At 40.2% G+C, this 27,028-nt stretch overlaps 3 protein-coding genes across 9 annotated transcripts in view; 1 reads left to right on the top strand and 2 right to left on the bottom strand.

The window, feature by feature from the left end:
• The window catches only part of PDCD11 (programmed cell death 11), a 38,172-nt gene extending 35,266 nt beyond the window's left edge, over positions 1–2,906 (bottom strand). For all 3 annotated transcript variants that reach the window (XM_069459821.1, XM_069459822.1, XM_069459823.1), the window contains exons 1-2: positions 2,816–2,906; positions 1,028–1,140 (exon numbers count right to left, since the gene is read on the bottom strand). In XM_069459821.1, coding sequence (XP_069315922.1) covers positions 1,028–1,129 — 102 coding nt within the window. In that variant the 5' untranslated portion in view covers positions 1,130–1,140; positions 2,816–2,906. The remainder of the gene's footprint in view (positions 1–1,027; positions 1,141–2,815) is intronic.
• A 156-nt stretch (positions 2,907–3,062) lies between these two features.
• On the top strand, positions 3,063–8,640 carry ATP5MK (ATP synthase membrane subunit k). Of its 4 annotated transcripts, none has more exons than XM_069460037.1 (5): positions 3,063–3,143; positions 3,690–3,806; positions 6,843–6,938; positions 7,028–7,120; positions 8,541–8,640. In XM_069460037.1, the coding sequence occupies exons 3-4, from the start codon at positions 6,852–6,854 to the stop codon at positions 7,115–7,117; spliced, it is 177 nt and encodes a 58-aa protein (XP_069316138.1). In that variant the 5' UTR covers positions 3,063–3,143; positions 3,690–3,806; positions 6,843–6,851; the 3' UTR covers positions 7,118–7,120; positions 8,541–8,640. The 4 variants fall into 4 exon arrangements, with proteins under 4 accessions (XP_069316138.1, XP_069316136.1, XP_069316137.1 ...); XM_069460035.1 differs by having other exon boundaries at positions 3,063–3,148; XM_069460036.1 differs by lacking the exon at positions 3,690–3,806.
• On the bottom strand, positions 8,633–23,060 carry TAF5 (TATA-box binding protein associated factor 5). 2 transcript variants are annotated; one of them, XM_069460032.1, is made up of 11 exons: positions 22,488–23,060; positions 19,577–19,814; positions 16,119–16,434; positions 15,193–15,356; positions 14,945–15,080; positions 13,804–13,924; positions 12,931–13,060; positions 11,523–11,687; positions 10,546–10,723; positions 10,198–10,375; positions 8,633–9,697 (listed from the first exon to the last, which is right to left on the bottom strand). In XM_069460032.1, the coding sequence occupies exons 1-11, from the start codon at positions 23,044–23,046 to the stop codon at positions 9,480–9,482; spliced, it is 2,403 nt and encodes an 800-aa protein (XP_069316133.1). In that variant the 5' UTR covers positions 23,047–23,060; the 3' UTR covers positions 8,633–9,479. The 2 variants fall into 2 exon arrangements, with proteins under 2 accessions (XP_069316133.1, XP_069316134.1); XM_069460033.1 differs by lacking the exon at positions 11,523–11,687.
• Positions 23,061–27,028: the final 3,968 nt, after the last annotated feature.

The following is a 27,028-nucleotide window of genomic DNA, read 5'->3' as shown; positions in this document are numbered from 1 at the left end:
CTAAGTGGTTTCACCTAAATTATATAACCTCTCCGAGCCTCAGGTCCTCATCATAGAATTTCAATTACCACTTCATAGTATAGTCAGAAAGATTATATAATATGTTATAGATATAAAGCCACACACTGAAATGTTAGTTCCCTTACCCCTAGCATTTGGAGCACAGCCTAGTCTAGGTGAAACTGCAAATTCTAATGCAAACTTTAACCACTGCACGTGGTGAGGACCCCATTTAAAAATGCAATGATCAGTTAGGGTGCAGTGGCTCATGCCAGCAGTCCCAGCTAGTCCCGGCTATTCAGGAGGCAGAGGCAAGCGGATTGCTTGAGCCCAGGAGTTTGAGTCCAGCCTGGGCAACAGAGTGAGACCTCCTCTCTTAAAACAAACAAACAAAAAAGAAATGATCAAACCGCTTCCTCTCTATCCTTAATCAACACGCACAGAGTCCCTAAGAACAAGGAACAACAGCACTTGAAACTCAAATACTAAATACTATGCTCCAAAAGATATAGCCTCGTGGTATGGCCTCTCTAACAAGTTCAATTTATAGAAATGAACTTCAACAAGAAACAAACCTAGAAAATAACATATTCTCGGCCCGGGCGAGGTGGCTCATGCCTGTAATCCTAGCACTCTGGGAGGCCGAGGCGGGTGGATTGCTCAAGGTCAGGAGTTCGAGACCAGCCTGAGCAACAGCGAGACCCCCGTCTCTACTAAAAATAGAAAGAAATTATCTGGCCAACTAAAATATATATAGAAAAAATTAGCCGGGCATGGTGGCGCATGCCTGTAGTCCCAGCTACCCGGGAGGCTGAGGTAGTAGGATTGCTTAAGCCCAGGAGTTTGAGGTTGCTGTGAGTGAGGCTGATGCCACGGCACTCACTGTAGCCTGGGCAACGAAGCGAGACTCTGTCTCAAATAAAAAAAAAAAAGAAAAGAAAATAACATATTCTCAAATAAGGCTCATCCTTCACAAGACACTAGAGTGAGTTTCCAGTGAGTCTCACCAAATAAGCATAACTCTTACATCAAATAAGTTGTCTTGTTCAACTGACTGCTGGAAAGCCTTCTCTGATTTGTGGATCTTTCTTGTACCCCCTCGGGGGAAGCTTTCTTCCAGGGTTGCCATGTTTGGGTCTCCTAAAAACAATGCAAAGAGTAATGGTGAGATGTAACAATGGTGACAGATTTCATAAAAGCTGTCATCAATGAGCAAGACATAGAACATTCTAGCAATGTGTTAGACAATATTAAGCACTGTGACATAGATGGTTGAGATGTCAGGCCCCTAATAATCTGTACATCTTTCCAAAGGTCTCTCTTTCAAAACCAAAAGTCCACACACCTTCTTCCAGAAAAAGAGTTATAGATTCAGCATAGTCAATACTCATTAAACAGCTACAGTTAGGTCAGACATGCACAAATGAACATATAACCCCCGACTTTCAAAGAACATGCATTTTTTTTACAAGATAAAACAATCATGCAAGTAATTTAACATATAAATTGGATTATAAACTATCAACAAAGAGGTAGGAAGTGATGAGGCCTCAGTAAAAGGAGGCAACTTCATAAAGAAGTTTCTTTTGAGCTGAATGTTAAAAGATGAATGAGAGCCTGACAGGAAGAAAGGGAATATGAGAAAAGGCACAGAAATGGGCAAAGCCTGTTATTTCAATAAATGCCAGCAACTTGCCTATCAAACAATTGCTCAAACTCTTGCTGTTGCCTGTCTTGAAGAATTGTTCCACTAGACCACAAGGAGAATAAAGCAGAGTAATCGGAGATAAATCTTAAAAGAGAGGTTCGGCTTTTCTGCGGAAGACCTTGAATTAGATCTGAGTAGTTTATGTTTACTTTGGCAAGTCAGAGCCTTAAGGAGGGAAAGCAACAGAATAGTAATCAAGAAAAATTTACTTTGGGCTGTAGATTGGACAGAAGAGAGGACTGAAGGCAAGTAAATCCGGAAGGATTCAAACGCAATACAGCAGAGAAACCATGAGAACCAGAACTAGGTTTCAATAAGAAAAGATAGGAGGGGTTAGGTCTGAGAGACACCTGGGAATAAGAATCTAGAAGCGGCCGGGCGCGGTGGCTCACGCCTGTAATCCTAGCACTCTGGGAGGCCGAGGTGGGCAGATTGTTTGAGCTCAGGAGTTCGAGACCAGCCTGAGCAAGAGCGAGACCCCATCTCTACTAAAAATAGAAAGAAATTATATGGACAGCTAAAAATATATATAGAAAAAAATTAGCCGGGCATGGTGGCGCATGCCTGTAGTCCCAGCTACTCGGGAGGCTGAGACAGGAGGATTGCTTGAGCTCAGGAGTTTGAGGTTGCTGTGAGCTAGGCTGATGCCACGGCACTCACCCTAGCCTGGGCAACAGAGTGAGACTCTGTCTCAAAAAAAAAAAAAAAAAAAAGAATCTAGAAGAGCTTGCGACTGTAGAAGAAGTGACGACCCAGAGGTAGCCAAGGATTTGGAATCAGGAATGGATATATGCTGCGTAGAAATAGGAAAGTGCAAGGGGTCTAGTTTGCTGGGAATTTGGCCCTTAATCTTATATCAGAAAAGGGGAAACCGAGGCCCCCAAAAGTAAGGCGATCCAGGGGCAGAGAAGGGACTTAAGCTACTTCCCTGACAAAGAGCCTGGGGTTTCAGGGGCTGCGTGAACAGAGCCGGCTTCAGAGTGGGGATCAGGTGGCCGAACCACTCACCGGGCACGTCAAGTGCCTGGCAGGGACCAGCGGACCCAGCCCTGGGGCAGGCCTGAGAACCATGGGGTTCTTTCCTTCTCGCCTCTGCCCTTTACTCACCAGCCCCGCGGCGCCAGCACCTCTGTACCAACGAGCCCGCGCCGCTGTAAACACACACGCGGAGACCAGGATTCCTACAACTCAATGCCACTCTTCCGGAAGCATGGGCGGCCTCAACGCCCTACTTCCGTTGCTATGTGGCGTCACGCAGCGCTGGGGAGACGATATAGCAACAGGAAGCGGAAAGGCGGGACTTCAAGCCGTAGCCAATCGCCGCAGAAAGCCCCTGTGGCCGGTCGATCGCATCGGGGGGAGGCGGCTTCTTCCGGCTGGGCCGAGGGGAGGCTGCGAACGTTGAAGGACACTGGCTGCGGAATTTGTGGCTTTGGTGAGGTGGGTGAGGTGGGTGAGGATGGGGGCTCAGACCTTGCGCCTCCGCTTTGCGGGACAGGCCTAGAATCTGACCGATTTGGGTCAGGGGACACCGCGAGGTCTTCGCTTTGGCGGGCAAGACCGGCGGGGAATGGCACAGGAGCCAGGGAAAACGAGGGGCGGGCGCAAGGGGGCGGGCTGTGGGTGAGAAACCTCGAGGCGAGGCGCATAGGCGCGCCCAAAGGCTCCCACAGTTCCCGAGGACCCTTAGATTGCATTTTCTAGTGAAGAAAAATGAGGCCTTCCACAGAGGGAGTCCCCCAAGGTCATTCTCTGATTGATCGGGGACTCGGGCTTCTGACCAAATTAATCTCCTTTCCTCTGTAGCTGTTTCCGCTGAGCTATATTTAGGAAGTTGGCCATCCAGGCCTCCGTTAGCTGCGCTGCAGCCTTTGTCAAAGCGAGAGGGGGGCCTGGCCCCTGCAGTTGAACAGGCCCGCGGTAAACGGGTTAGATTTCAGTCTTTATACGGTCAACGGGAAGGCCTCTGGCTACCCCCTAGAACAGAGAGCCTAGAACAGAGAGCCGTAAACTCCTTGACGTGCAAGAGGCTGCTTCTGATACCTGAGCGGCTCTCATTCGTCTTTGCCTTCTTTACCTCGTGGTCTCACCGTTCCAGGTAGGTGTCCAGTCAGATAAGAGAATAGCAATATCGAGGAACATAGAAAGTAGCAAGCGCTAGTGGTCACTTTGGGCCTTTAATGAAATGCCCATTTTACAGGTGGAGAGAGGTATGGAGGGATTCCTTATATTTAGTAGCAGTTAGTGGCTTAATTAGGAAGAAAAACAAAGGCCCAGTTCCCTTTGATTATCCCACAGGCTGCCACTTAACATTAAATCACATTTGTGAGTCTTACAAAGGCCACTCTAACACAAAGGTTTCTGATCTTTGCCCTAAAGTAACCTGCAGTTTGCTGAAGGGTGCAGACCCAATTTTTTTGAGTTTACGCCTATTATTTATCTTGCCAGCAACACCCGCAGTCCCCACTCTCTCTCCATCTCAACATTTCAAGAGTCCTGCTTTTTTTAAAGACCCAAACTAAATTTCTCGTATCATGCCCTTCCCTGCAGTCAGAATTAGTCTTCTGTGGGATGTTACGAACATCAGCCTTCCTCCGATATTGTGTAAATTAGAGGGAAATTTATAGCATCTTGATATTGTTGGACATATTCTCATAAGAAGTTTTGTTAGATCAAGGTAGTGGGGGTTATCAGTTAATGATTTGATAAAGTTAAGGGTTTGTTTTCTGTAGGGTTTCTCCTAGAAACCTACTTCATATCATAAGAAATGAATCCAAAAATGTATCATGAAATGAATGGGTAAAAAACTATGCCTTTAATAAGTTTAGTAAAATGAAACAGTTGATATGAAAGCTATATCATAAAAGGTTTTTTTCCATTGTCTTGAGAGGAGACATAAAAGTTTTTTAATGGAGATTTTCCTACTTGGGCTACACTTGGCCAAGGCCTCTGAGGGGACCTAAGGATTTTGGATTTCAGAAGGCCTCTGAAGGCCTTTGAATGGTAAACCCCGGAGTTCCAGTTCCATAGCAGGGACTCCCTCACAGATCTCTCCCTTTTGCATTTCATCAAGAGCCAGCAGAGTCGCTGCCACTGCCTACCAATCTCGACCGGACCACGACCGGCTCGTCTATATTGCCAATCGACTCGGCGTGGCGTCGGTCGTGGTAGATAGGCGGTCATACATACGAATTTTCAACTCTCATTCTGGTGACCTTTTGAATATGTCTTTGCTATTTTTTATTATAAAAGAAATACACACTTTTGTAAAATACACAGGTATTACAGATTAACCCCTCTTAAAAGTTTGATAAATATTCTTCCAGGGCTTTTTTTCCTGTATACTTACTATTTGTTTTTCTATTACTGCAAACTTTAGTGTGCATCAGAATTACCTAAAGGCCTTATTAAAACAGGTTGCTAGGCCCCAGAGTTTCTGATTCAGTAGGCTGGGATGGGGCCTGAGAAACTCGTACTAACAAGTTTCCAATAATGCTAATGCTGCTGGTCTAGACCAGACTTTGAGAACCATTGATGTGCTCTATAATATCCAGAAATAGGATTTTTTAAATATTTCACATTACTTGGGGACATCTTTCCATGTCAGTACACAAAGGTCTATGCACATTGTTATTTCCTCCAATAGAAACCATTATTTGTCAGTCTCCTATAGGTGGATTTTTAGTTTTTCCAGTTTTTTACTTTCACAAACAGTATTTCAGTGACCATTCTTGAACCATATAACATGTTTCTACTTTGTAATGTTTCAGTTAGGGTAAACTCCTGGAGGAAAAAAATGAAACAGATAAAAGGGTGTTACATTCGTTTTATAATTTGATACTTACTGCCAAATTGCACTTTAGGAAAGTTGTATCAGTTAACACTCCAAGCAATAAGCAACAGAGAATGCTTATTTTCCCACATTTTTTTTTTTTTTTTTTAAAGTCTTGCTCCATCGCCCTAGGTAGAGCGTAGTGGCGTCATCATAGCACACTGCAACACTGCAACCTCAAACTCCTGGGCTCAAGTAATCCTCCTGCCTCACCTCCCAAGTAGCTGGGACTACAGACACATGCCAGGATGCCCAGCTAATTTTTCTGTTTTTAGTAGAGATGGGGTCTCACTCTTGCTCAGGCTGGTCTTGAACTCCTGACCTCTAGTGATCCTCCTGCCTTGACCTTCCAGAGTGCTAGGATAACAGGCCTGAGCCACTGCATCGGGCCCCACATTCTTAATAATACTGCTTATTATCATAATTTTATCTTTGCTAGTTTGATGGTTAAATATTGGTCTCATTTTACATTTCATTGATGGTTAATGTTGATTATCATGTTTTGCCTTTTTGTTTTTGGCATTCCTTAATATTTTTCCTTAAGATGATTAAAATATTTGCATGTTTTCTCTCAGGACTTTTTGGCTTTGCTATTGACATTTAAATCTTTTGTCTATGTTGGTGTAAGGAGTAAGGATTCCATCTTCCCCACCACCACCAATGGCTAGTATCAACTCCATTTAATAAATGATCCCTTCTCTCCCATCCCATGGAGGTCCTATATTATTTATAACGAGAAAAACTGTCAAAGTAGGGATTGTGAGTTGAGCTATTTAGTTGGTGGTCACCCCTCTGTGAAAGTTTGAAAAATACCATAAGCTCCAACTTTGCAGTAGTCTTAAAACTGGTTAATTCAGGCTGGTCCAATGGTACTGGGTTATCAGAACTTATTAACATTAGTGTCACTAGAGTTGGTATTCATCCCCCCACTGCTAAATTTGACTGGCTTAAAAAAAAAAACAAAACTGGTTAATTCTATGTACAATGTACGATGGTCTGGATAAAGCCAGGAATGAAAACATTAAGCTCTATTGGGTCAGAGAGTAGACTGCGTTCTCTTCCTCTGCTGAGCATTCATGAAACAGCAACTAAGGTAAAGCCCTGCTTCCAAAAGCTCTCATCAGCAAGGCTTTTTCCACCATCTTTGCTACTGCTGTGTTAGGTGAGACATAGATAAAAATTTATAGTACTTACATGCAATGATTTCAAGTTTTTTAACTTAAAAAAAAAAACAGAACTTATTTTCTTTTAAATTGCATCCAAACCAATTTATTGTTGCTTTCTTTTTTTTTTTTTTAAAAGATTGGAATCATGGCAGGTCCAGAAACTGATGCTCAATTCCAGTTCACTGGTATTAAAAAATATTTCAACTCTTATACTCTCACAGGTAGAATGAATGTAAGTATTAATGATACCTTTAAGCAGTTATATTTTAGAATAATATAGATTTGACACAACTCTTGTTTACTTTATTCTTTCTTTTTCAGTGTGTACTGGCCACATATGGAGGCATTGCTTTGATGATCTTATACTTCAAGTTAAGGTCTAAAAAAACTCCAGCTGTGAAAGCAACATAAATGGTAAGAAGTTGACATTTAAAAGTTTATAACTTAAGCCACTAAGGAGAAAAATCCATATCCCATTTCCCTGACAATTTTTGTTAACATTTTGGTTTAGCTTTTTTTGATGTTTTAAAATATCGTATTTGGCTTCCCATGGCTATGATCATGCCTATAATTTTGTCTTAGAACAAATATATCTTCTTTATAAATTGAATGCATGAGTGTTTATGAATATATGAACTATTTATTTCAAAGAAAATCTGTCTCCCATTAAAATTTTTTTATATATAATATTACAATGAATGCTTCAGAGCATGAAGCATCTGTATTTATGATTATTTTCTTAGGGTAAAGCTTTCCCAAACAATTATGGGGCACCCAACTTTGTAAGTGGGTGTGTCTTTTGCGCCAGCCAGTGTGGAATAATACCAGTTTCTGACTTTTGCTAATTTGATGAGTAAAAAAAAACTGTGTGTCTTGTTTTTTGATGAAGCACATTTTTTTCCATTTGTTTACCATTTGTATTTTTCTTAACATCCTATTCATGTATGTCTTTATTTAACAATTGGGTAACTTGTGTAGGCTGTTTATGTAATAATTATTAACCAACCTTTTTATCAGTTGCAGATATTTATCGTTTGCTAGTTTCAAATGTGGATATAATTAATTCTATCTTTAAATCCCCATAGACTTTATTTTCTTAGTCCCCCCAACCCCCATTTGCCCTAAGTGAGTAGGTATCTGTTGTGTTGGCAATAGATGGTATGTGGAAAGCCCAAAATCTAGATCTTCATTTAATGTAGCTCTCCTTCACAGTTTTCTTCTGCTTTTAAGAGGTTCTCCATAGCTGGGCATGGTGGTGCACGCTTATAGTCCTAGCTACTCTGGAGGCTGAGATGGGAGGATAGCTTGAGCCCAGGAGTTAGAGGTTACAGTGCACTATGATCAAGCCACTGGCACTCCAGCCTGGGCAACAGAGCTCAAAAATACAAACAGAGCTTTTCCAATCTCAAAACTAGTGACCTTAGGGGAATGTATAGCCCAGAATGCAGTGGTCCATGGCTTATTCCTGATAAACACATACTATTTTGCCCAATTTTCCATATTAGGTACCTACTAACTTTGGGAAGGCGGTAGTATCCCCATTATAAAAATGGAGAAATTGTCTCAAATATTAAATAACAGATGCCCTATAGGATGCCTTTAGGATCATACTAAATTGTTGGCAGCTCCTTTGTTAAAGATGGAGTATTAGGTTAAAATGTATTAAGCTGAGAGACACCTTAATTTTTTTGGTGTTACTGACACCTTTGAGAATCTGATGAATTTGCATCCAATTTCAAGTGGTTCATGGATAGTCCTATCGTAGTAATTCTTGAATGACTTAAAAGTAGTGTTGAACACATTTGTTTTTAAACTGTTTTCACTTTGTTTATAGGATTCTAAACCGTACGTCATCTGTTAAGTTCCCATGCCTGGAGAAGCTAATGAATGTCACCTCATCATGTGATACTCAATTTGTACAATAAATTATGAACCTGGAAAAGCTGGTTGTTTTTATTTACAAGATATCAAAAATATAAAAACTGTACAAAATGCAACAAAGGCAAAAACTGGCAGTGACTTGGTCTAAATCTTTTAGTTTCCCAAAGCAAGGCTCAGTACTGGAGGTAAGCAACTGAAATGTCTATCTGACTTCAAGTGTACTAGGTTGTATGTAGCTGTTTTAGCTGAAGTAGAACATGGAAGCTAAATTTCTTCACCTGGTTTAGAGTGTTTGAGTGCACTCAAAACTCAACAGATAGAAATTCAGATGTCAGTAGATGGTTGTACTTCATCTAGACCTAAAAAAGGAATTGTAGTTCACCCTACTTAGTTACGTACATTCCACTAATCGTGGGCCAAGAAAAAAATATTAGTGGATCATTTAACAGTACTTGAGTGCCAAATAGTAACTACATTTTTATAGTGGAAACATACAGGCTCATTGAATTCTTCAGCTAAAAATTCAAGACGCAGTATTAATTATATTTCTTAATTTGAATCTTGAAGCAGGATGAATTATTGAAATCAACTTTTTTTCTAAACATAATAAATTAAAATAGCACTTGAACAGAAAATGCATAGTTTCCACACAATCCAAAGCACCATAAATGTCCCCTCCACAAACATAATACCTCTTATTCAACTAACGGAAATTAGTTAAATGTGGTTGCTATAGAAATGTGGAACTGTCCAGTTCAGATTTTCCAAGCAGCATACTTCCAGATCTATATAGATAAAAACATTCTTTGTAGCTTAAATATTAATCACTGAGGTATTTGCTTTTAGTCTCCCTTTTTCAAACAGTAGCTTCCAGGTCTTTAATACCGAAGGTTTATTGCGGACTATAAGCTCCTGCGGCTAGAACCAGGTTTCTTCGAGTAAAATGGAGGTGTACAACTGGCGTTGATTTGGTCATATATGTTCCCAACAGTAACTCCTGTGAATTCTCAGGTAAATTTATATGCCCAGTGGCTGTAGTAAAGTCATCAGTCTCTAAATCTTCAAATGCTTTGACAGCATCCCATAACCGAACTGTATTATCCATCGAACCTAAAGGGAAATCAATGGAAACCATTAGTTGCATCCATCACATTTATATTTTTTATTTATTTATTTTTTCCTGAGACAGGGTCTCTGTTGCCCAGGCTGGAGTTGCAGTGGTGCAATCATAGCTCATTGCAGCCTCAAACTCTGGGCTCAAGCAATCCTCCTGCCTCAGCCTCCAAAAGCACTGGGATTGCAGGCATGAGCTACCGCACCTGGGCCACCCATCACATTTAGATTCTGACATTTTATCCAGTATACTTTATTTACTGTATATTTTTGGTGAAAAATCTAAACTTGACCAACTATTACTTCTAAAAGAGCATTTCAAGCAGTGCTTTAAACCTTTGAAGTCAATATATACAAAGAATAACAGTCTAGAATCATAAAGCTAAAGAGAAACAAAACCTAAAACAGCAGGACTTAGTTTTGCAATTGTCAACACTCAGTGTTTCCTTTTAACATACCATTTACCCTTTACCACGAAGCCATTAATAGTCATTTACCTGATGCCAAAATTTCACCATCTCTACTAAACCTAAGTGAACAGACTGTATCAGTGTGGCCTTTTAATTCTCCAACCATCAGACCATGTCCAATATCCCAAAGGAGTACTCTGCCATCTGTTGCTCCTGTAGCCAGGAATCTCCCATTGGGAGAAAATGTCAAGGAATGAATTGGTCCCTAGGAAACAAGTCCATGGAAAGGATTAAAGTAAAGTATATCTAAGAAAATAGGACAAAATTTTAAAGTTTACTGGTATGAATGGTATCTTTAAAATTATGTGTCACTGGTTTGAAAAATATCTATCTTGGCAGCAACCTTGTGTGCTAGAATAATAAAAGTGTAAATACCTTGTGTCCAGTGAAGATCCTTACACAGTTACCATTCAAGACATCCCAGAGCCGCACAGTTCTGTCTGCAGAGCCCGTGGCAACATAATTAGAATTTGGATGAAATCTGGTACAATTCACATCAGCAAGATGGCCAGCAAATATCCTTAAAGGCTGATAGTGGTCTGTAGCCCAGAGTCTTTTTAAAAAGTTATTGAAGACAAAAGATGACACAGTTAGCAGTTAACTATGAAATGCCAACAATCTATCCAAAATAAATACAGAAATATCCATGTGAAATGTTCATTCCAAATGGGTCCCCCTCACTAGTTAAGTGGGGAAAGAAGACAGAATGACTGAGAATTGATAACATTCTTAGGAAAGAGAGTTGATCTACAATTTTTTTTTGAGAGAAATGGTCTGTCACCCAGGCTGGAGTGCAACTGTATGGGTATGATCATCACTCACCACAGCCTTGAACTCCTGGGCTCAAGCAATCCTGAGTGGCTAGGACTACGGGTGCACACCACCATACCCAGCTAATTTTTTAAAAATTTTCTTTAAGTTCTATATTTCTTTAATTTCTCTGTATAGATCTGTTCTCTCCTCTTCCTTCCCTACTCCTAGTCTAAACCACAGAAAAGTATCTTCCCTGGTTTTGGCCACCACATAGTTTCCAATCTGAGCTACCTCATCCTAAAATGTTTAAGGAGATGACAGGGAAACAAAGGCGCTCACAGTGGTAATGGAAGACGGAGTTAAGCATCTGATTGGGGGTGGGGTGGGCAGGTAGGAGGAATGTTAAACTAACTTAAAGAAAAGCAGGAATCTACATAATTGCAGATAAATACTCCTGTCCCAAATTCATTTGCAAAAAAGTAGCTGTAAATGCTGGTGTTCTCAAAAAGTTGATGCTGAATAATGGAAGTGGAAACAAGTTTGACTGAAACCATTCTGTTCATTGAATGGACTCAGTCGTAAGATCACAGTGTTCTTACCGAGCTACTCTGTCGTGGCCCCCTGACACAAAATAATATCCATATGGAGAAAATTGCGTGTCCCATACTGGATAGTTGTGTCCTTTATATCCCACCAAACAAGTAAATGTTTGAAGGCTCCACAATCTAACAGTTCCATCCTCTGAAGAGGAAAGCAAATAGTTCCTGAGAAGAGAAAGTGATACATTTGATTCCCAGAATAACTTAGTTACCTGCCCAGTTTCTCTGTACATTTGAATGTATTAAATGTAGCTAATATGCTACATCTCACTTTTAATTCATATATGGAATTCACAGTAGATATCAAGAGTTGAAAGTAACTGAACTAATGTTAACTTTGGTACTCCATATACTGAACACCTACTGAATGAGGTAAGATTATTAACAAAAACAAACAAACAAACAAAAACTTACAGTCCATTAGAGAGAAAATCGTAGTTCTTTTAGAAAAAAAATAACCGGGGTAATGACAAAAAGTATGGTCAAATAAGGTCAATTGAGAGAATCTTAAGAAATGTAATACATCACTTAAAACTCAACAATTTTTGACTCTAAAATGGAGATGCTATTTTCCTATCCTGTATGAGTTGTATAAGAATTAAAAAAGAAATGTCTTTGGAGAAAAAAAACACTACAGACATACCAATAATACTCTTTCAGGGATTAACACAAAAGCTAAATACTTAAAAAGTATTACAGTTTTCACTGAAATCAAGTTTCTCTCAAGTAAAAAAATGTATCATCTGGCCAAATCCTATCAAACAACAAAAAACCTCATTCTCAAAGTTTCATAAAGATGAAAACCTTGATGGGTTGAAAGCTATTATCTATCCAAGTAACATACAGATGGCATTATGAATACAAAATACTTTCCCCTCCATTTCTACAGAACATTAGAGATCATGAAAAATAGGCAAGTATCTACACACATAGGGTGACATTGGAATCATATGGCTATAAGGGAAGCAAAACCTAAACCAGCAATTTCAAATTTCCTTTTTAGTATCCTCTTAGTTCTTTTGGTTATAGAAAGATAAATGTTCAATTGATAGCTAATATGCCATTAAATATCAGGAATTTGTCTTTGATGAAGTAGCCACAAAACACAATGCAAGGACCCAAAGAAGCAATTCAACCCCTATCAGGGTTAAAACAAAACTGAAGCTAATTTTTAAAACCAGTAAACCTTAAAGCTATGCATCTTGATTCTATAAATCTGAGTATACATTAAATTGCTATCTTGTACAACAGTACCCCAGGATGAATTTGCAAATGGCAAGATCCTAAGGCGACCATGAAATTTTTCTAACAGAATTTTCCCAGCATTTGCATAATGTTTCCAGTAGTTAACTTTTATAATCTCTAAACATAATACAGCAATATTTAATTTTTATAGTTTGTATTTTACCTATCTGGACTGAAGCTGGCTCCATAGACAGGCCCACTGTGACCATACAAAATCTTCAACTCACTGGCTGTTTTCTCATCCATGATTCTTTCTAAGACGTCATCTGATTCTTTGTCTATGAGGCTAAGATCTAAAATAGTGATTTTGAAGTACATTTGAATCAGAAATAATGATTTTAAAGTACATTTATGAAAACATTTTAAGCAATCAGATCATGGTTCAGAGGAACTAACATTTGAACATTCCTTCCTATATACCAACCACTGTGCCAGTGCCTCTAAGTTAGGTGATATCATCCCTGCATATAGCAGAGGAAACTGAGGTTCAGAACAGATAATAATTTGCTAGAGTGCACACAGCTACTCAGTGTTAGAACCAGGACTGAAATGCGTTTGTCCACTATACCACAATGTTTCACAAAAATGAAAACCATGGAATATTAAAATAATGTAAAATGTATTGCTTCATTGAAATAATGCTGTTAGCAAAAAACTTCCTTTTAAATGAAATCCCAACCTTACTAGTTCTTTTTTAGCCATTTGTGTGGCTAAAACAGAAAGTATTCTTCCACTATTTAAGGTATTTTAAAATTTGCAAGCAAAGATTCATAAAATGTTAGATTTTTAACTTTAAGGAGTTTTCTAGCCTAATCACATCTCACTCTACAGATGAAAAAAACTGATGCCCAGAGAAATTCAACAAGCCTAGCACCCTAGTCTCCTGATTGCCACTCCAGTTCTCTTTTCACTGTTGGAAATGTTAGCATACTGATTAAAGTGACATCAAGTGAATTTCTGCAAAGATCATGACCTCCTGTATATATTCCATGGAATAAAGATTCAAGTTTACATCCTGAGAGGTCATCTCAGTTACCTGATGCCTGTTTGACACTCCGAAGCTTTTTGGGTGTCACAGACCACACTCTGACAGTTGAATCTGCAAAACCTCCAGCAATCAGACTAGAATCATCAGTGACATCCACGGCTGTGAGACCCTGCCAATAAAAAAAAAAGTTTTAGACTATAACAATACTGTTTTGAGAGGTGGGGAGAATTATAATCACATCTTGGAGAATACATAATGATGGCTATTTTTCTCATATAAAAGATCATTTGAGGCCGGGCGCTGTGGCTCACGCCTGTAATCCTAGCACTCTGGGAGGCTGAGGCGGGTGGATCGCTTGAGGTCAGGAGTTCCAGACCAGCCTGAGCAAGAGTGAGACCCCGTCTCTACTAAAAATAGAAAGAAATTATACGGACAACTAAATATATATATACAAAAAATTAGCCGGGTATGGTGGCGCATGCCTGTAGTCCCAGCTACTCGGGAGGCTGAGGCAGTAGGATCGCTTAAGTCCAGAAGTTTGAGGTTGCTGTGAGCTAGACTGACGCCACGGCACTCACTCTATCCCGGGCAACAGAGTGAGACTCTATCTCAAAAAAAAAAAAAAAAAAAAAAAAAAAAAAAAAAAAAAAAAGATCATTTGAGGTTTTATTCTCGTGTAAAACCCATTTGCCTAAAAGGACTTACTTGGAGAACATGTCATCACTTACCCCATTTTTGCTCTCCATATTTGTAGTGCATGATAGGAAGCAAATGTTAATCATTTTTGCACTTTACTAAATATATTCTCAGTAGCCTATTATAAGTAATCTATAAAGACACAGAATTCTTCATTTAAAATATTAAGTTTATATAAGTATTTAAACCAAGTTCAACAGAGATGAACCACAGTTTCCTCCTCCTCAAAAGCTAGCAGAATTCTGATCAGTGAAATGAGAGTCAAGTATAAGCAAGATTCTGGTAACTGCAAGTTGCTAAAGATCTTTTAAACCTTGCCTCCTATCTATGCAGTGCAGTATCCAATACTCTTTTCCTAACTGCTGTCTTTAAATTATATCAAGAGTTTAAATAACAAAACTCCATTTTAGTTAACACATTTTAGCTTCTTTTAATGATAAATCACTGTTTTACACAACTTTCCAGGCAGAAATTGTCCAATTATTTTACCAACCTGGTAAGCATTGAGGAATGTATAGAAACAAATAGAGGGTAAGCAGTCTGGCCCAAGGCGCACTCGTTTGGTGGTTTCTTTCATATTCATTATTTTATCCAACTTATCTGAATCTTTTAACTCAGGAAGAGGAATTCTGTAAAAGAAAAACAGACTAGAAATTACCCTTTGAATATTAAGAAACTTGAACCCTCTATAACATATTGTCTTAACACCTCCATACAAGTTCCTGAGGTTTTTTCCCTCACCTGTTTTGAGGTGGAGCATTGGGATCTTGTTTTTTGCTTTTGGATCCAATACTGTCTTTTTTAGGCTTCTTCTTTTTAGGTTTTCCTTCTTCATTTTCTCCTTCTTCATCCTCATCATCCAAAGGTACCTCAATTTCTGGTTCTTTTAATAAACCAAAAAATACCTACAAGTCAAAAAAGCCAACATTTTTTAAATCAATTTTTTGTTCATTAATATACCCTTTTCATATCTTGATAGGATGAATCACAATTACAATATAGTAATCTATACCCTGAAGCAGGGTTCTGTACTCGTCTACCCAACAGCCATCCTTCCCTTTTTCCTTACTAACAGAACCCTGATTTCATTGGAGCAGCAATGTGCTCGGTTAAATCATTTCTGTTCCCAGGCTCCCTTGCAGCTAGGAATGGCCATAAAATATAATTCTGGCCAACACAGGTACACAGAAATATACTGGGTACGGTTTTACAAAAAAACATTGTTTTTCTGATAAAAAGGGAGCGACTCAGCAGGGATACATGCCTTTTGTCCTCCCCCTTCTTCCTTCCTGGAATGCAGCTGCAATGCTAAAATTTGTGAGTACAAAGTAGAAAGCCACATTTTAAAGATGTTTGGTCCAGAAACTCAAAGGAGCCAGGGACCTTGATGGCACTGTGGAGCCCTCATGCCACCCCTGGAAGGCCTTCCTCTGGGATTCATTTTATGTGGGAAAAACTCTTTAGTTGTTGCAGCCACTGTAGTCAGGGTTCTGTTAAATGCAACCATTCACAAATCCTCACATATATACATCAGCCTTAGAACATGAAATTTTACAGTGTAAAATTATTTCCAAGCTAGCTACAAGAAAAATGTGTAAACTATGTAGATGGAAATGCTACAATTTTTCATAATCTGCATTATATAGTTCTTAGGTTCATTCCCATACCTTTGATTTGTTTGCCTCTCGTTTAGCCTCTCCTGCCAAACTTCCCACCATCGCATCTATCTGCTGCTTACTACGCGGCATCCCATCAAAGATGTCAATGTAGAGGTGCTCCTGAACTATGTTCCATATCTGATTGTTCTGTTTCTCCTGAAGATGCCTCTTCAAGAGTTGGTACGAGTCACGGGAAATACGCAGAACAAATTTACTTGTTCGAAAATCCAACATGGTCTCATTCCCTTTCATGTGTTCCTTTTTGGTAAGACTAGATAATACTCGTAGGTCATCCTGGTAATAACATTCCTGATCTCCATGGAACCTGTTTCAGTGATTTTAAAAAGTCATTTTTCAATGTAATCATTAAGGGATCTGCCTCACCCCCATATATTTATACAAACCATCCCAGAATATTTTCAATGTAGTAGCCTCAATAATCCTGAACTAAGCTGTAAGATCAGAAGTAATTCATTTCAAGATGATTATAATTCAATTTCTGAATTCATCTTAAAAATAGCCAATTACATTCTCTAATGAAATGTATATTTTAAGAGAATTTTAAATAAATATCACCATTTTAAATATATCAGAATTTTAAATAAATGCCACCATTCAAAAGAAACTGGTACACATTTGAAAATGTTAGAAACTTTGCCTTACTAAATATTATGTTTTCTCAAAACCCACTTTTTAAAACTTATTATAGAAAATTTCAAATATATAAAAGTAGAAAACAGTATAACGAACTCAATGTATCTATCACTCTGCCTCTCAACAATAATCAATACCTGGCATTCTCTTAAAACCCACCATTTTAAATTATTTCCTACATTCTTAATATCAGACATTTATTAAATATTAATAAATTTATTAATACTATCACTAAAGAACAAATAAATATTAATAGCAAACAATGAGTGCTTCCACTTACTCACTATTACCAAAAGCAATGAAACAAAGCCTTCAGTCTTGGTGACAATTAGTAAATTTAAATGTACTTTCATTTCTACAAATCCTAATTTTCCCAAGAAAGTAAAATTAAAGAACATGCATTTGGCACTCACTAAGAGCAGCAATCAATGCAAAAACATTTAGAAAATAATGACTAATCAAAAGATATCAGGGCTTCAGCATAGCCAATAAATTTCTAAACTGTTACTTGTGTTACCCCATTGACTTAGCAACACATGAACTAAGGGTTTCTGTCCAGATTTGAATGAAATTAGAAATCTCAGCCTCTTGATGTTTACATTGGTCACTGCCGATTACCCTCATCTGAGCATGGGGTCCTGGCAAACGTTGAGACTGTCCATAATAGGGAGACAGAGAATCCTCTATGATAGTCCAGTTTCCCATGTGGGGAGATGGCTAATACCACGAGACTAAAAGAGCAACAAGTCTTTTGATGACAGTACTTACGAGAGAAATTAGCTTCTAGAGTAGAAGTTCTATCATCACTAGCCTTTCTTAATTTTTTTTTCCTCACAACCACTGAGCTACAAAACATTTTACTTTATATTCCTTCTAATAGGCATCCTAGTATAATGAATGAATATAATGGTATAGAAGCCAGGAGTGCTAAGTTCTACTGTTCCTCTGTTACTACTACCTGTTATCTGATAAGTCTTGGTTTCAAGCTCCATTGCTTATATTAAGGAGCTCTCATTCACACTGTTAAAAGCTCTGCCTCCTCCTCAAACACTCCTTTTCCTTGGCTTCTATAACTCAACACTCTCCTGGTTTTCTTCCTATTTCTCTGGCCTCTCCTTTTATATCTTTTTTGCTTAGCCATTATATGTTGGAGCTCCTCTGGCCTAGCCCTCTTACCAATTTATTTCATACTCTTCCCTAGTCACGCACATCCATATCCATCGATATTCCATACAACTCCAATCTATGGCTCCAGTCCCTACCTCTCCTCTGAGCTCTTATATATCATCCACCTATCAACTTGACATCTCTTAAATGAGTCAAAGGCATATTCAAATCAAAATTCAAGATTATTCTATGACCTGACAAACCAAGTCCTCTTCCAGGGTTTTCTGTATCAGTGGAAGGCATCCCTATCCAGCTGGAGGGGCCAGAAACCTGAGAATATCAATGATACCTCCATCTCCCTCCCCTCCATATCCAATCCATCAAGTGTGTCATGAACCTGTCTACCTTCTGTGGAAAGTGAACTCTACCACAACCTAGTCTAGTGTTTCTCCACAATGGTACTACTGGCATTTTTAGTAGGATAATTCTTTGCTAAGTGGGACTATCTACACGTATTAGAAAATTTAGTGTCCCTGTCCCTCCCCCCAGTTATTATGACAACCAAAAACACCTCCACACATTTTCAAATGGCCTAAGGAATGAAGCAATATCCCCCTCAGTTGAGAACCACTGCAATAACTTCCAAATTTGGTCAACTTGCAGGCATCTATCCCCCCACCATCTGTTTTCCCCACTGCATAAAGGTCCTTTCAAAATGCATATCTAATACTGACATGGTCCTTTAATGACTCTGTAGCAGAGATGCCTCACTGTCCTCTCATATCCATTTTTCTTGTCTTCCTCCATAATAGAACACCTGAATATTAGCCGGGCACATAGATACTTAGGTGAAGACCACATTTCCTACCTCCTTTGTAGTTAGGTGTGGCCACTGACTGATAAAAGGAAGGATGTGTGCCCTCCCTGGTGACTAGAACACTGATGTTGCTGCTTATAGCTAGAGAACCCATCTTGTGCCACATGGTGGGAACTGCAAGACTGAGGGAGCTTGAGGCCCTGATAATCAAAGATCCACCACACCAGTCCTGAACTTCCTACCTTTATGAGAAAACTTTATCGTATTTAAGCCTCTGTTGTTGGGGTTTTCAGTCACTCTCAGTCTAATCTAATCCCAACACAGCTTCCTATTGCTCTTCCTATTACAAAAATAAACTTTTATTTATGCCACCAGTGTTTAAGTTTTCAGTGACTCTCAACCAAATCTAATCCTACCCATTACCACTCTCTCCTGCTCTTAGGATAAACAAAAACTCTCAACATAGGCCAAGAACCTGCCTGTTGTTCTAGTCTCTAACCAATTCCCAGCTTCATTGTGTACCACACCCCCAGCCCCATGCCATTCTCTGCTCCAGCTATGCTGGCCTTCTTTCAGGTTTTGTGCCTACCATGATGCCTCCTGTCACAGAGCTCTTACACATGCTTTACCATCTTCATTGGGTTAACTTCTACCCAATCTTCAGATCTTACCTCAAGCATCACTTCCTTTGGGACCCTTCCCTGACTTCTCCAACTAGAATAAACCTCTCATCTGAAGTTCTCATTGCTCTAGGTACCTCTCCTTCACAAAATACTTTTTAAGTTGTAATCTTACATTTGTGTGGTTAGAGATGTGTACATATATATATATACACACACACACACACACATAAATTATGTATGCATAACATATGTAAAAGTTCACATACTTCTCGAAGAATGATTTTGCTTCATTTTCATGTTGATTGTAGACTAGCTCCAAGTACATATGTACAAACAGAGGATAAAAGAGTTGAGATAACTCTGCCCGATGGCAGTCCAGGGAACATTCAATGAAGTGTTTCAGTCCACTATAGTATTCTTCATACATTGTGGGATCTCCTTGTTGGTTGTAGGCCGACAATACGGCACTGACATCTGGCTGGTCTTCCACAACAATACTTCCAGCTGTTTAAAAACATAAAACAACTTCTAAGAAAATGAGCTGATGTGTACCATGTGACTATGGCTGTTTGGCTAAGGCCCAGAAGTGAGTTATTTCTTAGATGTTTGTTCTCTTTCCTATCAACCTCTCTTTCCCAACACAATCACATAATCTTTTAATGAGATTTTTCACTTGTTTAAGTCGCCCAGGCCAAAACCTCTTCAGCAAGTCCATATCTTAAAATAAAATTTTCAGGCCAGGTGCAGTGGCTCATGCTTATAAATCCAGCACTTTGGGAGGCCAGGGTGGAAAGATCACTTGAGGCTAGGAGTTCAAGAGCAACCTGGGCAACACAGGCTGCTGCATTTACTTTATATCTTTACCAAATAAAAAGATTAGCCAGGTGTTGTGATGCATGCCTGTAGCCCCATCTACTCGGGAGGCTGAGGTAGGAGGATTGCCTGAGCCCAGGAGTTTGAGGCCACAGTGAGTTATGACCACGCCACAGCATGCCAGCTCGGGCAACAGAGTGAGACCCTGTCTCTAAGAAATGAAAGAGGAAAGGAAAGGGAAAGAAAGAAAATAAAATTTCCAAATCAATAATAAAAAGATTCAGTATTTTTCCTGGAACTACCTTATTTAGACAAATTGTATAAAAGATGTTATATATAAATCAAACAACTATTAATCTTCTCTCAAGGCACAGTGCAAGTGGCACATACTACCACCAAGCCGTGCCCTGGAGTAACAAACATACCCAGCTCTCTGAGCTACCCGCGTACTTTGTAACATATCCTATCCTGTGTTACCTTCATATGTGGACATCTATTATTCCTTATAAAATGTAAGCATTTTAAGGGTGGTGAGGACTATGCCTTATTTATATCTCCAAAAGATAATTATATGCTTAAAGCAATTTCCATAACCTCCATTTTTTTTTTTTTTATTACTCTGATGGCCTCTTTTCCTCCTTCCTGGTTTTTCGGTTATGATCTAGAAAGAGGTCAAGTTGGGAGTCTCTCTGAACCTATTCTGGTTCAGGGGACTGCCCAATAAAAAATAATAACAATAATAGGCCAGGCACAGTGGCTCACCCCTGTAATCCTAGCACTTTGGGAGGCCAAGGTGGGAGAACTGCTTGAGGTCAGGAGTTCGAGACCAGCCTGAGCAAGAGTGAAACCCCGTCTCTACCAAAAATAGAAAAATTAGCCAGGCATGGTGGTGCACACCTGTAGTCCCAGCTACTCATGAGGCTGAGGCAGGAGGATTGCTGGAGCCCAGGAATTTGAGGTTGCAGTGAGTTACGATGACACCACTGCACTTTAGGCTGGGCAAAAGAGCAAGAGCCTGTCTCAGAATAAATAAATAAAATAATAATAAATAGGTCAAATTTCTGAAGAGATGACAGCAATATAACCAATAATATAATGCATCTTTTAGTTCATTCACAAAATTCAGTATTCAGAAAAGATTTCTCTCAATCATATTTTCACACATTTCTATTTATGGATTACAACACTATGTATTCATACTTCACTTCTGGCAATGCTGCAGAGATTAGGCCTCATACAGATTAATCTGGCTAGAGGGTCTGCACTGGATAATTTAATTCAATAAACATTTATTGTTGGCTCAGGATCACCTTTGAGACCTTATATTGTGTTTGAGCTTTACTGCATGGACTTTGTGACAACAGTTGCTAAGAGAGGTGGAGGAGCCTCAGGTGTTAGGGACAGATAGAGAAGTATAAATTTATCAGTACCAGTCATTTTACATGTATATATTATAACAGCCTCATCATAACACATTCAGTAGAGAGAAAAAACTCAACTTCAGGGTAGGGGGGCAAGGGCAATATACGTAATCTAAACTTTTGTACCCTCACAATATGCTGAAATAAGAATAAAAAAAAACTCAACTTTAACCTTAGGAAAAATTACTTAATCAGCATGTCACAAGTAAAAGTGGCAAGGACAAAACGGTCTGTCCAATGCCTGTTCCTAAACACACGGGTTCTCAAACTTTGCAATATGTCAATACCCCTTAAAGCACTTATCAAAAATGCAGATTCCCAGACTCTACCTCTAGAAGATCTGATTCACTATGTTTGAAGTGATGCCTGGGAATCTGCATCCTCCAAAAGACTTGACACTGGTGGTACTTAGCCCATATTTTGAGAAATACTGGCTACAGTATGTTCCATCACTCCCTGGCTGTGCGGTCCAAAGCAAGTCCCTTGGCCTTTCTCAAGAAGTCTGTTCTCTCATCTCTACATAGAAGTAATGTCTATCTCACAGTGGAACTGTGAGAATTAAGATATATAATTTAAAGTACTTAAAGCACGCCAATATGAAACGGTACAAATACTGTCAGTGTTAATGTGGACCTGCCCAAGGCTCCAAAGCCCAAATGAGAGGAAAGAGACCAAAAGCCTGCAGGTCCCTGCCTCTCTGCGCTCACTTTCTCTATACATCCCTCTGCTCAACAGCTCTCCTCAGCCTCTAGCTGGAACTGACAGCTCAGAAGGGGGTTTGACTGCGCAGCCGGCGCACCAGAGAAAGGGGCGGGCATGTGGCCCTAGAGGCGGGCCCAGGAAATTCAAAACAAGCCCGCAGAGGTGCAGGCCTGCCAGCCCCTGCCTTACCGGCTCACTCCCCTTCATGCCGGCCCTGCCTCCGCAGGACCCCGCGGCTCACCTTTCCCCGGAGCCGCAGGACCTGAGACTGAGCCCGAAACGGCCGTAGCCCCCGAAGCGCCGGCGCCCGGAGGGTCGGGGGCCGCAGGACCGGGGACGGAGGCTGTGACCCGGCTGAGAAGCGCGCAAGCCGCCTCAGCTCCGGCGCTGTCCACCTCTCCCGGGGCTCCGGAGCCCGCCACTGCCTCCTCCAGCAGCCGGGCCTCACGGCGTAACGCCTCTTCGGCCTCGCGGAGGTTGCTTTGCCGTAGGAACTGCAGCACGGCCAGCAGAGTCTGTCGGTCGTGGGAAGCGCCGGCCTCCGGAGCAGCGGCAGGCACCGGGGCCGCCCCCGCCGGGGCAGCGGCGGAGACAGCCACCGCGGGCTTGGGGGTCCCGCCATCCCCGCTAGCAGACGACGCCGCCGCAACGTTCCCGCCGCCGCCGTTGGGGCCGTTGTTGGTAGTGCTGCCGCTACCCTCGCCCGCGCCGTCCCCCGCCTGCGGAGGTATCAGCGTCGGCGGTCCCTCAGGCTCTAGCTTGACCGCCACCTCCGTCTGCTCCTCCGCCAGCGCCGCCATCTTGCGGCTGAGCCACCTCGCGCCGTCAAGCGTGATTGCGTTTTCGCCACATGGAGGGCGGGGAGGAGCATTTCACGACAGCTCTGGTATGCCATTTACGGCAGTAGGCGGGGCGAGAAAGAAGGAGAAAAGGAATAGGAAAGAGAGTAACTTTCAAAAATGAGTGAAAGAAAGGCAGGAAGTGGGAGTTGATGACCGCCTGTTACATTTGCCTGATATTTACCGTTTATTGCAGCCCATCTATATTCAGGTACTGTGATAGACGTTTCACACTATATGACCTCCTTTAATGCGACAGTTGTGTACGAGACTATTATCCCCGCTTTACTGATAGCTCAACCGAGACTCAATGAGGTTAAATAATTTGCCAAAGTCGCACAAGAGAAAGTGCAAGTGTCAGCTTTCGAATCCTGGTCTTTAACTCAAAAGCATATACCATTTGCAAGAGGAAGGCTTCTGAAATACTGGTAATGTTTTATATTTTGATATGTATAATGGTTACTTTTTTTTAATGTAATTTTTACTTTTGTAGAGGCTGGGCGCGGTGGCGTGTACCTATAGTCCCAGCCTGGGCAACATAGACATCTGTCAAAGAAAAAAAAAATTTATCAAGCTCCATGCTTGTATGGAACTTTACAGCATATATGTTGTATTTCAATTAAAAGTTTTTAAAAATACCAGAACTTTGTGATTGTGAAATGTGTACATTATGTATTCATGCTGCTACCCATTATTACAAATAAACTATTTTAATTATACATTTAAAAATCATATATGCTATTTTGCAATATGCTTCATAGGTTATAAAACCCTGCCGAGTTATTTTATCTAATTTGAACCTCGTAACTGTGGGATAAATATAGAATTACACGAAAAAAGTGAGCCAGGGACATAGGGAATATATAGCACATTTGTTCAGGTTGTTGGTTTTGAGGTCTTATTGGCTTCCTTTGACCTAGGTTAGTGGCTGAATGACCTGAGATACTGGTAATGTTTAACTGGAGCATGTTACTTAATTCACTATATTCCAGTTACCCAATTTCTAAATTAAAGATAATAGTACCTACCTCATAGTGTTGTTTTGAGGATTAAACGAGATATGTGATACCTAGCACATAATAAATGGCCATTGGTTATTTTTACTCCACCTTAAAAGGTATTCTGTAGGCTGGGCATGGTGGCTCACACCTGTAATCCTAGCACTCTGGGAGGATCACTTGAGGTCAGGAGTTAGAAACCAGTCTCAGCAAGAGTGAGACCCCATCTCTACTAAAAATAGAAAAATTAGCCAGGTGTGGTGGCATGCGCCAGCAGTCCCAGGTATTCTGGAGGCTGAGGCAGGAGGATCTCTTGAGCCCAAGAGCTTGAGGTTGTAGTGAGCTATCATGACGCCATTGCGCTCTAGCCAGGGCAACAGAGTGAGACTGTGTCTCTTTTCTTTTTTTTTTTTTTTTGAGACAGAGTCTCGCTCTGTTGCCCGGGCTAGAGTGAGTGCCGTGACGTCAGCCTAGCTCACAGCAACCTCAAACTCCTGGGCTTAAGCGATCCTCCTGCCTCAGCCTCCTAAGTAGCTAGGACTACAGGCATGCGCCACCATGCCCGGCTGATTTTTTCTATATATATTTTTAGTTGTCCATATAATTTCTTTCTATTTTTAGTAGAGACGGGGTCTCACTCTTGCTCAGGCTGGTCTCGAACTCCTGACCTTGAGCAATCCACCCGCCTCGGCCTCCCAGAGAGCTAGGATTACAGGCGTGAGCCACCACGCCCGGCCAAGACTGTGTCTCAAAAAAAAATAAATTTAAACAAACAAACAAAAAGGTGTCCTATAAATGATCAAGAAAGTACAATCATGATGTTCCAGGGTGATCTCAAGACAGAAATACAAAGCTAATCTAATTGGATATCTAAGTAAGAATGTGAAATATGGAGTATGGGGGGGAAAAGAGATGAGCAAGAATTGGTTAGCATTTATTTACTCAGTACTGGCCAAGAGAGAGAGAACCTGAACCTGATGGTATACTCTTATGAGATAGGGAGAATTCATCCTTTTCCTCAGGATCATTGAACTATTATTTTTCTGATTCAGAACTCACTAACTTGATAATTAATTGATAATTAAGCACTTAGATAGATGGGAGATGCCATGAATGACAAGACCAGGTGTGCTTACTATTCATTGGAATGATGTTTTACTCCATTGTGAAGAGCAGATTAAAATTCTGATGCATACATTAATCTAATGAATCAGGTCATGGAAACTGGATCTGCCTGTACAATTGAAGCCCAGATACTGGATCCAACAAAAATACAACTAGCCCCTTCCCCTCTGTGGGGTCTACCTCTTACTTGGCTTTGTCTCTTAAGTTCCAAAAGGGCTAGGGTTGGTACTTCAGCTGAGGTTACCCTACTCCAAGTACAATGGTTTTTCTGTTACACCACAGTAGAAGTAAGTTTATTGAATGCCTGCAAGGCCCACTTTTAGTTTTTGATTCTCTTTTCCTCTTCCTTTCTAATCCCAACTTCCATTCTTGTACTCTCTTCCTGGGCTGCTTTAAGAAGTCTGTTGTCAATCTGGATCTTGTTCCTTTGTAGTAAACCTGCTCTTTCTCTCTGGATGTTTATCTTTCTCTTTGATGTTTTTTCATTTCACTGTAATGTATCTAGGATTAGATTCTTCCTGTCTATCCTGATAGGCCTTTTATATACTCTTTCAGTCCGAGATTTTTTTTCCTTAATTCTGGGAATTTAACAAGCATATCCTCACATATTTCTTCCCAATTCCCCCATTCTAGTATTCTTATTATGTAGATATTGATACAGTTCTATGCTAGGTCAGTTAACTTTCATTTTCTCATCTGTTTACATCTTCCTAATGCCTTCTAGAAGAGTTTCTCTACCCAATTTTTCAGTATAGTAGTGCATTCTTGGCCTAGATCGATATTGGTACATAACCCATTGAGTTATTTACTTCAACTATTATATTTTTCATAGTATTTTGACTTGATTCTTCATGATTTATTGTTCCTGCTGCATGTAACCCAGTGGGGAAATTTCATCCCCTACTTGGGGACATTTGGAAATACAGTAACCCCCACCCCAAGTTGTGACAACCAAAAATGTCTCTAGACATTTCCAAATGTCTAGGGAATAGCAGATAGCAGATTTGTATGTTTATATATCTCAAGATCAAATTGGGAGAGTGGATCGGAGAGAAGCAAGGCTAGAGATAGTGAATTCAGTTGGGAGAGTATTACAATAACCTGACCTGCACTGGCCACGACCCTTGGAGCCACCAGTCATGTGTAGCAATTTAGCACAGCTACTGAATGTGGTGAATCTGAACTGAGATGTTCTGTGAGTGCAAAATACACACCAGATTTTGAAGACTTAGGACAAGAAGAATGTAAAATATCTCATTAATAATTTTTATATTGCCAGGTATGGTAGCTTGCACCTGTAATCCTAGCTACTTTGGAGACTGAGGCGGAAGGATTGCTTGAGCCTAGGAGTTCAAGGCTGCAGTGAGCTGTAATTGCACCCCTGCACTCCAGCCTGGGCAACAGAGTGAGAGCCTATCTCTTTAAAAAAAAATAAAAGAAAGAAAAGAAACAAAAATAATAATTTTTATGTTGATTACATGTTGAAATGATGTTTTGATATATTGGGTTAATAAAATATTTCATTAAAATTAATTTCTTGTTCCTTTTCACTTTTTTAATGTGGCTACTGGAGAAGTTTTAATTACATATGTGGTTTGCCTTATATTTCTTTTGGACAGTACTGATTTAGATCAGCAGGTTTCAAACGCTGTTGCCCGTGGTTCACAGTAAGAAAAGTATTTAACACCATAACCCAGGACTCACCTATATACATGGATATCTATAAGTGAAATAAAAGCTTTATGAAACAATGCTATGTATAATTACTACATGAAATACACTCTGATATTTGGTATTTTATTCTTTAAAATATAGAATGT

This window comes from Eulemur rufifrons, chromosome 28 (genome assembly GCF_041146395.1).
Source record: "Eulemur rufifrons isolate Redbay chromosome 28, OSU_ERuf_1, whole genome shotgun sequence".
Lineage (NCBI taxonomy): Eukaryota > Metazoa > Chordata > Mammalia > Primates > Lemuridae > Eulemur > Eulemur rufifrons.
This window is presented reverse-complemented; position numbering and strand designations above follow the sequence as displayed.